The sequence below is a fragment of the Bombus terrestris genome, chromosome 10 (assembly GCF_910591885.1).
Source record: "Bombus terrestris chromosome 10, iyBomTerr1.2, whole genome shotgun sequence".
Lineage (NCBI taxonomy): Eukaryota > Metazoa > Arthropoda > Insecta > Hymenoptera > Apidae > Bombus > Bombus terrestris.
Window position 1 is genome coordinate 2391380 of NC_063278.1, and position 12062 is coordinate 2403441.

Below are 12062 nucleotides of genomic sequence, written 5' to 3' on the forward strand. Positions count from 1 at the left end.
AGAACAGCGATGGTTGGATCGCGATTCCTCGCGCTACGAATAGCGATATCGCCAGACGTCCGGATGGCTCGAGCCTCGTTACTTTCCCTCGTACGTTCGTTTCTTTACCGCGTAGAAACATGGAAAGATGTGGCGTATCGTACGTTGGATCGGACGTAAGACAAAGGTTCTGCGTTTTTTGTTTCGACCAGGTGGAGGATACGAAGAATCGGGATTCACGGACAGCAGCCTGGAGCGCGAACAGAGACACGACTCGTCCACTTACTCCGCAGCTGCGTCGATTTCGAGTACGGGGCGGCAACAGGGAACGTTGGTGTGCGGAACCGGCGATGGTGTCGACTCGATCGCCAGCGTTTCCTCCTCCGATCGATCGGCAGCCTCGATCCTTCCGCAACTCATCTGGCTATGCTCCGTTTTAACCAGCATCCTTAGCAACGTTCGAACGATTCCCGTCCTCTGGATCGCCAAGATCCTTCTGTGGCCGATCGTGCCGCTCGATGGCAACGAGGGTAGCGACGATCGCGATCACCGTGGTGATCGTTGCGCTAGCGAATCAAAGTCGAAGAAAACGAGCGGCCTGATAGATATCGTCGTCTGGTTGCGCCGTTGCTTTCGCGGCAACTACGTCGGCGCGCGTTACGATGCGAACCGGTTGTTGGAAAAGTGGCTGGTGATCGAACGTCGATGCCGAAGCTGGTGGTGTCGCTGTTGGTACTGGTGGTGGTGGAGATGGCGAAAAATATCATCGGCGAACGCTCGTGTCCGATGGAAATTTCGACCTCGACGGCCGCGTGGGAAAAGTCGTTTCGGTCGATTCGTCGACACGCGTCATCCTTCGACTATCGGTGCTACGCTAACTCGTATCGTTGCAACCGCCGCCACCACCGCCACAACCATCGCCACAGCCATCGCCACTACCATCATCGTCACCTTTTCAACCACCGTCGTCACCACTATCCCCACCACCACCACCACCACCACCGTCGTGAAAAACGAATCCTTTTTCCATTTACGAAAGACGTATCGTGATTCGTTGTACGAGCGTTGGATCCAGTGTTTCCTCGTCGATTCGTTCACGGTAAAGTGCCTATGGCGACGATGGTGCTGGCGGTGGTGGTGGTTGCACCGATGGTGGCGATCACGAGAAACGCATTACGGCGGATTTGTCGGAATGGCAATATCGCTCGACAGAAAGCATCGTTTTCGTGGTTTCCGGCGTGATCGAGACGAAGCGGCCAATCGAAAAAGCAAAGCAAGAAGAAGGGGAATAAGAAGGAGAAGGAGGAGAAAGAGGAGAAGACGGAGCAGAGAGGCTTTATTAGTTTCCGAACAGTGGACTCGATCCCTTTCGCCTGGAAAGCGACATTTGAAATTATTCTCGAGGAAAAAGGACCCACCATAGAGCAGTTCGTTTACGCAAAAGCGTGAAACACAGGTTTTTTCTATCGGTATATCCAGAGCTCTGTCGAGAAGTACCAAATTGGCCGTACCTTTCTCGATTTTTAACTCTCGAGAGATCCAACGTCTTCGAGCGAAGCACGCATCGCGCAACCACTGGAATCCGAGAGACAGCGTACAAGCAAGTGTGGCAGACGAGCGTTAGGAAGCGGAGAGAAGAAAACGCGAAACGTTCAAAGTACGTACGTACGGAGATGAAAAATACATGGAACAGAGTGTGAGAAGGATCGGGAGGAAAACTGGTGCGACGTAATTTTCCGAAAATGTGTACACATGGAAGAATAGGGGAAAGGAGAAATGGGGAGAAATCCGGGTATCGAAGAGCCAACAAACACGTCGACGTCTATAGTTCGGACGTGAGGACAAAAGGACGTGAAACAAAACGATGAAATCGTAACGTCTGTCGCTAATAATAATAATAATAATAATAATAATAATAATAATAATATTAATAATAATAATAATAATCATAAGAATAATAATAATAGTAATAATAGTAATAATAATAATAATAATAATAATAATAATAGTAATAACAATAATAATAAAAACAACAAGAACAACAATACACAACAATAATTAATTAATTAAAATATTAACGAGGATATCGACGACAATGACAGAGACGATGACTGCGACGGTATTGCAACGACGACTATGACGCCGACGTTTCGACGATAACGATGGAGACGGCGCCGACGATGACGACGACGACGACGACAACGACGACGACGACGACGAGGACGAGGACGAGGACGACGACAACGACGACGACGACGATGATGAAAACGATGATACGCAAACGATAACGATAATGATAACGATAAAATGGTGACAAAGGACAATGAATAAATAATAGTTTACGGATAATAAAGTAAATGATAACGATTAAATAACGAGATAAGGATAAAAGGTGGGGATAATACAATGGAGTAACGTTAACGTTAACGATAGAATGATTACGATTACAGTTATTGTTACACGTTCGATGCGTCGTATGCATTCGAATTTAACGAAAAGAACACGCACATATACATTGAACACACGGAACCAGCACGTACACACAGATGATTCGTTATTTCGCGAGGAGATAAAAAGCAAGAAAGAGCGAGCGTAGAGGGGAAGAAGTAGGGGAGAAGGGGAAGAAGAAGTAATATAACGAAGCGAGAACAGCGTACGAAAGAGGAAGAGCGAATACGAGAGAGCGTGAAAAAACGGTGAAAGTCTCGGGAACGCTAGAGGCGAGAAGATGCAGGCACACGTTCTCGTATAAGCCGTTAACGATTAACGAGACATTTAAAAAAACACAAAAAAAAGACGTAGGTAGATAGTACTTCGGTCGTGAGACAGAAAATTGGAGAGCATGTACGAAACGCGCGAATCAAGATTCGAGCAACTCGACTGCCGAATCGATACGAGAAGAGAATTATACGACGGTAGAACCGGCAACGGTTAGCACACGGAGATAAATAAACACGATGTTATCGAGGTATAAATATGTGTTCGTTTAGACATTACGATAAATAAGTATTTCATTAATATAGACGTGTAACGATATAAATTAAAAGAGAGAAAAGAGAGAGGGGAAGGGCGCGAGTGTATATGCGTACGATTGTGAGTTGGAGAGAGGAAGAGAGAGAAGAGGTGCGAGATGAGGGGAGAAGCAAAACGATAGAGTAAACGAAAAGTAGAAAATAAGAAGAAAAAAAAATTGCAAGAGAAGCTAGAGAACATACGTTGACTAGAAAAAGAAAAAAAAAATAAAACGTAGAAAACTGATGAATTTTTTATAGAGGAATATTCTAAAGAGATATTATGAAAATAGTGGTATAAAGGAAAAAAAATTTTGTTTTTCACGTTCTTTCCTGCACAGTGTACGTGGCTTCGAATTTTTCTTTTTCTTTTTTTTTTTTCGAAAACGTTGAACGTCACACACAGGATATTAACGCGTTACGAAATAGCACGTGCGTAGAAGAAAAGTCTACGAAATCGATCATTTAAAGGAGAATTAAACGACATCTACCCGAAAAATAATTACTTTTTTCATTGTCCTTGGACTTTTAGCGGTAGATGGAGACACGAGAATAAGATTATTCACGCGCTAGCGTTACCATCTTCTTCGAATCACGAAACTCGCTTGCACATACCGCGAAACACCATGACAGAATTTCAGAGGGGTCGCGTTTCGTTTCAGCGTGTGGATCGTTTAAAACAGGTGAAATCGACAAAGTATATTTGGAAAGACGAAGGGTCGTTCGTCTAGCGGACGATTTCACGCTGAAATGTAAACATCTGAACGCGCGTTGAAAACGTGGGATCTCGAAGACGCGAGGGTGATCGAACGAAGCCACGAGAGCCACTATGCGGAGAAAGAAAGCAAGAGCGAGACAAACACGGAGCGAAGAGAAGAATCGTCGTCATCGTTGTGTCGTAAAATTGCAAGAGGTCGTGCACAAGAAAAGCATGTCTTATACACGTACTTACACGCGTAATAGAGGTACACGCATATACATACGTGCAGCGTACACGGAAATAAGAAATGCATGCGCGGAGATAAGAAGTACAGACACTGTGTCCCGCGTGTGCATTCATTACGTTGTTAAACATTGTCCAATACATAATTGTTACTAACGTACATTTATAAGATGAACGAAGAGAGTAGCGAAACAGAGAGAGAAAGAGAGAGAGAGAGAGAGAGGGAGAGCCTGTGTACGAGTGTTACAAGGAGAGACAGAGTGCGAAAGACAGTGCGAATGAGAAGAGGGACGAAGAAACGAGTGAAAGTGTGAGAGGAAGGAAACGACTGCAAGCCGAAATTAACAAAGGTATGGCCAATGCACGGGAAAAAAGACATATAAATATTATAAATATATAAATAGGTATTACGCGAAAGAATTGCCAATGGGGGAGAGAGAGAGAAAGAGAGAGTGAGTGAGAGTGTGTGTGAGAGAGAGAGAAAGAACAGAGAAAATAAAACCATGTAGATGAAACGGTCTTAAAAAACACGATTGCTCGACTATATGTAAATATATGTATTTACATGTATATGTATATATGTAAAGTTTACGTGTATACATATGTATGTACGTTGTGTGGGTGTGTAAACGCACATGTGAACGTCCATGTATGCGCACACATGTAAACATATATACACCTGTTCGTGTATGTATGGGAACTAGCGAGAGACAAAGAAAAATACTAGCGGTGCGACGTATGCGTGTGCCGAGAGCGAAAAATAACTAGTGAGAGTCTGGCTATCCGCGACTGCTTTCCGTGCAATTTTTGCGGTTGAACGAAACAGTGGAAAAGAAAAAGAAAAAAAGAAATGATATGTATAACGGAGTATGCGAAAAGGGAAGCGTATGGCCCATAACGATCGAACATCGACGAAACGACGGTCAACGGAGAGGGGAAGGCTGCTAGACGCGGTGTAGACTTTAAGGCGATTAATTTCCGGTGAGGAGCGAGAGGATGAAACGCACAATACGCAGACGCAATTACACGAGTTACAGTTTTTCGCTTAAACGACAGACGAGTCCGTCAAACGGTAACCGGAGCAATAACTTGAAACGCGTTGAAATGGCAATTCTGTCGAATACGATCGCCGTGACGTTGTGCCTGAGCGAAAGACGGGAATAAGAAAAAAGAAAAAAGAAAAAGAAAGAAAGGAAAAAGAAAAGAAGGGAAACAACAAGGTGAAAGAAAGTTCGTCCGTGTTGGATGGTTAAGAGACATGGGTGTACGCGCAGCCGTCTCCGTGCGTACACACTCCGTACGTACGAACGATGACGAGTGGAGAAGAAAAATTGAAACGGCCGAGAGGAACGCAAAGCGATAGCCAGCGCCATAAGTGATCTATTCTTTCTTCCTAGGCTGCCGCCATCTAACCCAAATTAGTTTCGACGAAGAGACATTGGTCGTAAGAATGGTGTTCAGCCTGACACGAACCACGAACCATTGAATCGTAAACGCGCGTGACTCGTCGGTGACGGGTGCGCGAGGTACGCGCAATTACGCTCTATCGATTCGTAAATACACGCGCACCTACGCGTACGCGCTTCAACGTAAACATAACCAAAACGGATAAATCGATTTTAAAGGAAGACGCAGGTATTACGTTAACGCGTTAATCGTCAGACTGGCTGACTTTTAATTCGCGCACGATCTATCTTACTTGGAAAGCGACGATCTCTGAAACAGACTAATTTAACGTAGGGTTTTAACGATAAACGTTTCAGGAATTTGCCGGAACCACGATTAACGCGTTAAAATTTATCCAACTCTCGTAGATCTACTCTCGCGAGCTTCGCTCTTTTCGTTATTTCATCTCTTCTCTTTCTATCGGTTCGACTCGTCTCAATTTTCTTGTCGATCATGCCTCGTCGATCGACTTCCGGTCGATATTACTTCTCTCTATCAACCGCGTTTCGCATCTTCGAGAAACGATAAACCATAAATCGGTACCAACGCCGAAATGTTTGCTCGCCAATTTTATCGTTCTCGTAGATCGCGTCTTGCTCGTTCGTTCGTTCGTTCGTTCGTTCGTTCGTTTAGAAAATGATAAGCAATGTTCTTGGACCATTAACGAAGGGAAAAATCGACGGAGTAATAAGAATATTTTCGCATCGTTGATTCCGATATAATTTTTTTATAGATTATACTAAGAAGCAGCGAAAGCAAGTGCGTGGCGATAGGAAGAATGGGTAAGGAAGCATCTCGTGCCAAGTACACGAAATCCTTTCCTAACAGCGTATATCCGCGTTCACTGACCAAAGCTCAGCTGCGTTTCGAACGTTCTTTCGATGTTCTCGTTTCTAAAGAGTCTTTAGAGACGCGGTCGCATTTACGTTCCGATCGATCCGAAACTCCGCTCGAATCCGAGGAGCTCTCTGCGGTGCTTCCTCTTTTGTCCATCTCCTCCCTCTTTTTTTCCGCTATTCGCTCTCGAAAAGAAGCAATCGATGAACGGCGATTCTGTCTCTTGTTTGGAATTCTCAATCGCGAATCGATAACAACCGTCACGCCCATTCGCGATATCGCGGTGCTAATGCGCCTAACGCGCTTTCTTACGAGAAACTACTCGTTTTTCGAAACCCGTGAACCTTTGTTGTCGAGATCGTAGACGCGGATTTCTCGACGAATCCGTCATCTTTTGTTTCAAGGGGAAATTCGTTTCTCGCGAACGTCATGCGGACGCTGCACGCGAATATTGTTTTCACCTACAAAGGGAAAATAATAAGGTGCGAATGGGTGGAAGCACGATAATATCGTTACAGAGGTAAAAGGCCTGTGCTTCGAGCTAGATCGTTCCTTTGATCTTCCACATTTTTACCACTGTTACTGAAAATTCATTCCGACCTTTTTCACTCCCGTCTTATCATTCTCCTCTTTCCTTCTTCTTTCACCTTCTTTTCGTTTTGTCCGCGTCACCTCGCGAGATCGACGACGAGACGAGAAAACGACCGTGGTCCCAGGAATCCGTACCCATCTGACTGCAGCAAGTTGTTCGTAAAAGAATTCAGAAATTTCCCTATTCCCGTGCGATCCTCGTAACAAATTCATTGAAAATTTTCTTTGTCCTCTTCCAACTGTTTCTTATCGTATCCTATCGTTCGTCTTCTCCTTCGTTTCTCTCTGTCTGTCTATCTATCGTCTGTCTTAGTAAAAAGAAAAAGAGCATATCGCACGACAAGACCAAAGATCAAAAAACGAGCAAAGGACAGTCGGAAAATCGCACAATGCTGACCCATGGTATCAGGATCAAGGTAAAAACACTCGTTCGATCGTTCGATCGTCGATGAGAGACATTTAGCTAATACCGCAAATTCGCTAGTTTTACAAAAATGTTTCGATCATTCGCAGCGTTGCTTCTCTTCTTTTTCTTCTTCTTCTTCTTCTTCTTCTTCTTCAGCTTTGCACGCTGTTAACGCTTTAAATTAAAGAAATCGAGAATAACGCGACGTGAAAGGGCAGGTGTACGGTGACGCTTCGCGTGTATCCGAATCGTAGAACACGAAGAAAAAGAAAAAGGAGATGGACAACAGCTGGCTATCAGCCGTCGAGAGAGAAGTTTTGGGTGAGGACTAGTTTGAGCCGTGCTCGAGTTTCAACGAGGAGGCTAACCATGGACACGATGATAAGATGAAAAAAGGTGAGAGAGAGAGAGAGGGGGGGGAAGAGAGGGAGAGAGAGAGACTGAGAGTACTGCCATATAAAATTAGCGAGAGAAAAAGTTGAAGCAAGAGAGTGTCGAAGAAATAGGGTTGGAACGGTGAAGGGATAGAACACGTGGGTGTGTGTACGTGTGCGTGTACGTGCATACAATGTGTGCGTGACAGAGGGAGAGAGGCAAGAGGTGCGGACTACGTATTGATTTCGCAAGTCTCCCAACATAGAGCGTTTGCATAAAACAGGCCAGCAGCCTGTCGACGTCGACGTCGACGTTTACGTAGTCACAGTCGTGGTGGTTTCGTAACCGGGAACGTTTGCCCGTTTCTTCTTTTTTTCCTTTTTCTTTTTCTTTCTCTTTCTTCGATTATCGTTTCTCTTGTTATCGTAACTTATACCTACGGCCGCCTATGAAACGAAGTTTAACCGAGACGACCCACCGGTACGAAAGTACGACGACGAATTAAACTACCGATTTGTTCGTAAAACATCTCGTTGCGCAACTTCCGATCTAGTCGACGTAAATTTCACGACCGAAACAAGCACATCGGAAGCGTTTTTTCCTTTTTTTTTTCTTTTTTGTTCCAGAACAAATCTGAACGAATTCCTTCTCGTATCGTCGAGAATCTTCCAATGATTTTTTGGTAATTTTGTCATTTGCTGCTTCCCCCCCTCCCCCAGTCGCCCCCCTCCACTACCGTCTCTCTCTTGCTCGCTCGTTTGCCCACTCAACTGCTTTATTCGCACGAAATAAGTTTGAAATGTAAGCGATTCACAATCCACGTTCTTTGCGGATAAATCCCCCACGCCCTCCCCCTCCAAAAAAAAATCCGGCCTCAGGTTTCGATCGTTTAGCCTGGCATTTCTTTGAAAAGAACTCGATCGTTTGCGCGACCTTCGATCGACCGGAAGTCTGTCACAATTTATTGCGAAACGAACGAATTATATAAAAAATCAAGTACGAGCATATACAAGTATGAATGCGTGCATGCAAGAGCGAACGAAAAATATGAGAGAGAGAGAGAGAGAGAGAGAGAGAGAGGGAGAGAGAGAAAGTTAAAAGAGCCACTGCCTTAGCGACAGCAGGATTTGTGCTAGAAACAAGGCCTTAGAAAGTAACAAACCAGAAACATAATTAGAATTAAGTAAGTCTGTTGTTGTTAACCAAAAAAAAAAGAAAAAGATAACGGTACTTAGAGAAATCAGGAGGACAAAAATGTTGAACGTATTGTAAAACTAATTAGCAGTTGTATTTAAGCGCGTAACGTAAATATATACTTAACCCCTCGTGCCCGCAATTAAATAGGCGTATTAACGCATAGTTTTATGTAGGATTATTAAACGTCGCTTGTCGCATACGAAGATAGAGAATACGAAAGGGCGGGAAGCGAGATGGAAAACAGAGGAGATCGGTGATAAAAAAAAAAAAAGAGAGAGGGAGAGGAAGGAGGAAAATGGAAAAGGAAGGGCGAACACGGAATGAGAAAAGGAAAACGAGGAAACGGTGAGAAGAACGCGTCGCTTTTATTATACGAGTATCGGTACTCGCGAAATTCTTTGTCTTTCTCTTTGACTTTGTTTTCTGCTCTTGCCTTACGAAAACAACAAAATGAAACGAAACGAAATGAAATGAAACGAAGCGAAGGAAAGAGAGGAAAACAGGACGCGCGCCGATCGTGGATGCGCGTATCGGCCACGATACCAGAGGAGAGAATCGTCGAACGGACGACATGTTCGATGGAGGAAAATGAGATTTCCGATAGCGTGTCGCACTCAAAACTACCACTTTAAATCCGATGTTAGCGTAGCGTACGTATCGTAAGCTGTCGACATTTATACTATGAACTATGAGTAATTGTAGCGATCATTGTGAACATAGTTAATAGTATAGATTAGTTAACCGCACTAATTGTACCGAAAAGTGGATTACATTTAATTCCGAAAATAATTATCGAAGTCTACTTCAATAACGCGTACTTACGTTGTACGCGAATCAAGCCGAGTTAAACGAACGAAAGAGTGACTAACGGACAAAAGTGAAGAAGAATGACAATGTGAGATAAATGTGTGTGTGAGAAAGTACGTCTGAGAGCGTGTGTGTAAATGAAAAAGTGGGAAAAGAAAAGAATTGGCGAAGGGGAAAAGGAAGCAACGTGAAATTCAACGATGGATAAGAATCGAATGTATTCTCGAAGTGAAGGAAGAAATAGAAAGAATTAGACAAATTGCGGGCGCAAATGGCCGTGCATGCATGGACTGGTGCATGTATATTCGATCTGGCGTGTGTTTCTTCAAAATGCGTCGCGAAAATAAAACGAATCTACGAAATCGTGATAGTCGACATAACCTCTGAAACGGCGACTCGGCGCAAACCGAGTAACAAGCATCTTTGAGTATATTTGCCTATTTTCGGTATTCGCGATCGTTGTGCGGCCACCTACGTACGATGAAAATCACGTGCAAGTACACGTACACGTACACGTATACCACGTATGCGATACGATTTAATTATCAAAAATATGGTTGTTTTGAACCCACTGATCAGCCTACACGATAATTTACCCTGAGATCTCAAGATATCGGATTGCAACGTCCTTTTTCAAATATTTGCCCCGCGAAACAGCGACCATTGAAATGCGATCAATTATCCGTTAACTAATTAGGTTATTGATTTGATCTAGTTTCTAGAGTCTACTACTGGTAATAGCTTCCTCGTACACGTGACCTACACACTATACATTCGTGCACGCGAACACGTGCCACGTTGGACTGTACCATTCGATGACGCGCACAAAAATCGAGATTCGATCAACTTTCTTCTGTCAAGTCTAATGGAATTTTTCCTAAAACTCGATCTTCGTTTCTCCGATTATTTTACGACGAAATGTTAAAATGTATCGACGCCATTTTCCTCGCACGATACATCTCAAAGATCGTCGACTCATCGAATTCGGCGATACGATCAAAGCGATATCTCTAACCTCTGATTTATCGACTAACTCTCTTAAAGTTTGTTCTCTCGACGTGGAAAGAACATCGTCGACGAAACTTCGACGTTCGTTTACATTTGCTAGCGCAGCGTTGCTTTATACCAGTGAGAAAATCGTGCAGATTTTTATTCCTTTCGTGAAACGAAGACAAATCTTTATCTAGGAAGGACTTTCACTTTGGTGTATAGCTCTTCCTTGGCGATAACGCACGATCTTGAGATGTACGCGCGGGTGAGTGTGCGTGCGTGTATGAGAAATAAAAAGAAAGGAAGTTGCATCGAAAATACAAGTACAAAGTGCACAGGTAACGGGAAAATTAAAGCTGCCGTCTTAGTCCACGAGCGAAACGACATCACGAAGCTTTCTTTCGTAATCTTTATCGCCTTTTCTTTCTTTCTTCGATCTCTTCGTTTACTACCTAGCAATTCTCGCAACAAATCACTGCTTGTTCGTCGGTTGCTCTAACTTCCGGAATTCGACTTTCAAATGCGAAGCTACGTTTTTAATTCTAATCGAATGTCAATAAGAAACAGTGTAAGCAGCCAAATCGCTGTTTTGTAGATCACAGGAAAGAAAAAACCGGCGTTAAGAAACGTATCTTACGATACTTACGATATATATATATATATAGTATACTATATATACGCTATATATATATACTATATATATAGGAAAAGAACGCGTTATCCTAATAACAGCCGATTCTGGCAACGCTACGCATTTTGGAGACTTATTAACGTGGTCATAGAAATTTGCAAGTTTCTGATTCTTGTGCTGCACGGGGAATATACTACGAGACATATAAGCATTTATAAAATACGCAAGAAATGCGCAAAACGAAGAACTAACAGCCCTATAAGATGAATAAATCTGTAATTTAAGAGCGAACGCGCGAACGAAGGAACAAAAGAAAGAAAAGAGAGGAAGATGAGGTAAATACGAATGTAAGTGAGAGAAGATCGTGCGCGTGGTATGCATATGCGTATGTATGGGCGTGCGAGCAGCAGAGAGAAAGGAACTTCGCAAAAGAGAAACATTAGAGTTCCGTCTTTGAGTGTTGAAGAATGTTCATTTGTAATTGTTTAAATCTAACGAGAAATGTACTGTAAAACTATAAGTACTATAGGCACTAAAAATATATCATTTGTTGACATGAAAAAATAAAAAAATGATCCCAGTAATGTAAATTATTCCTGGCACGATGCCGTGCGAACGATCGGCGTGAGTACAAATACACATACGCGCGCATTGCAGTGATGTAAACGTCTTTAGCAACGACGAAAGTTATAAGCGAAAAGAGAACGATACGTTGTGCCGTGTTAAGGATTATTAGGTAAGAAACACGATTCTCTAATTTCTAGGCGAATCGGTCTGCGATTCGATCGAAAACAAAAAGTACGTCAATTAGATACCTCGAGTCGAGTCTTCGTATCATCAAGGTTCAGG

The 12062-nt window shown here is 43.3% G+C and overlaps 1 protein-coding gene across 1 annotated transcript in view; it reads left to right on the forward strand.

Moving 5' to 3' along the window:
* The window catches only part of LOC100649661, a 31361-nt gene extending 19564 nt beyond the window's left edge, over window positions 1-11797 (forward strand). Inside the window, exon 4 of the mRNA XM_048409036.1 lies at window positions 192-11797. Coding sequence (XP_048264993.1) covers window positions 192-1402 — 1211 coding nt within the window. The 3' untranslated portion in view covers window positions 1403-11797. The remainder of the gene's footprint in view (window positions 1-191) is intronic.
* The last annotated feature ends 265 nt before the right edge of the window (window positions 11798-12062 follow it).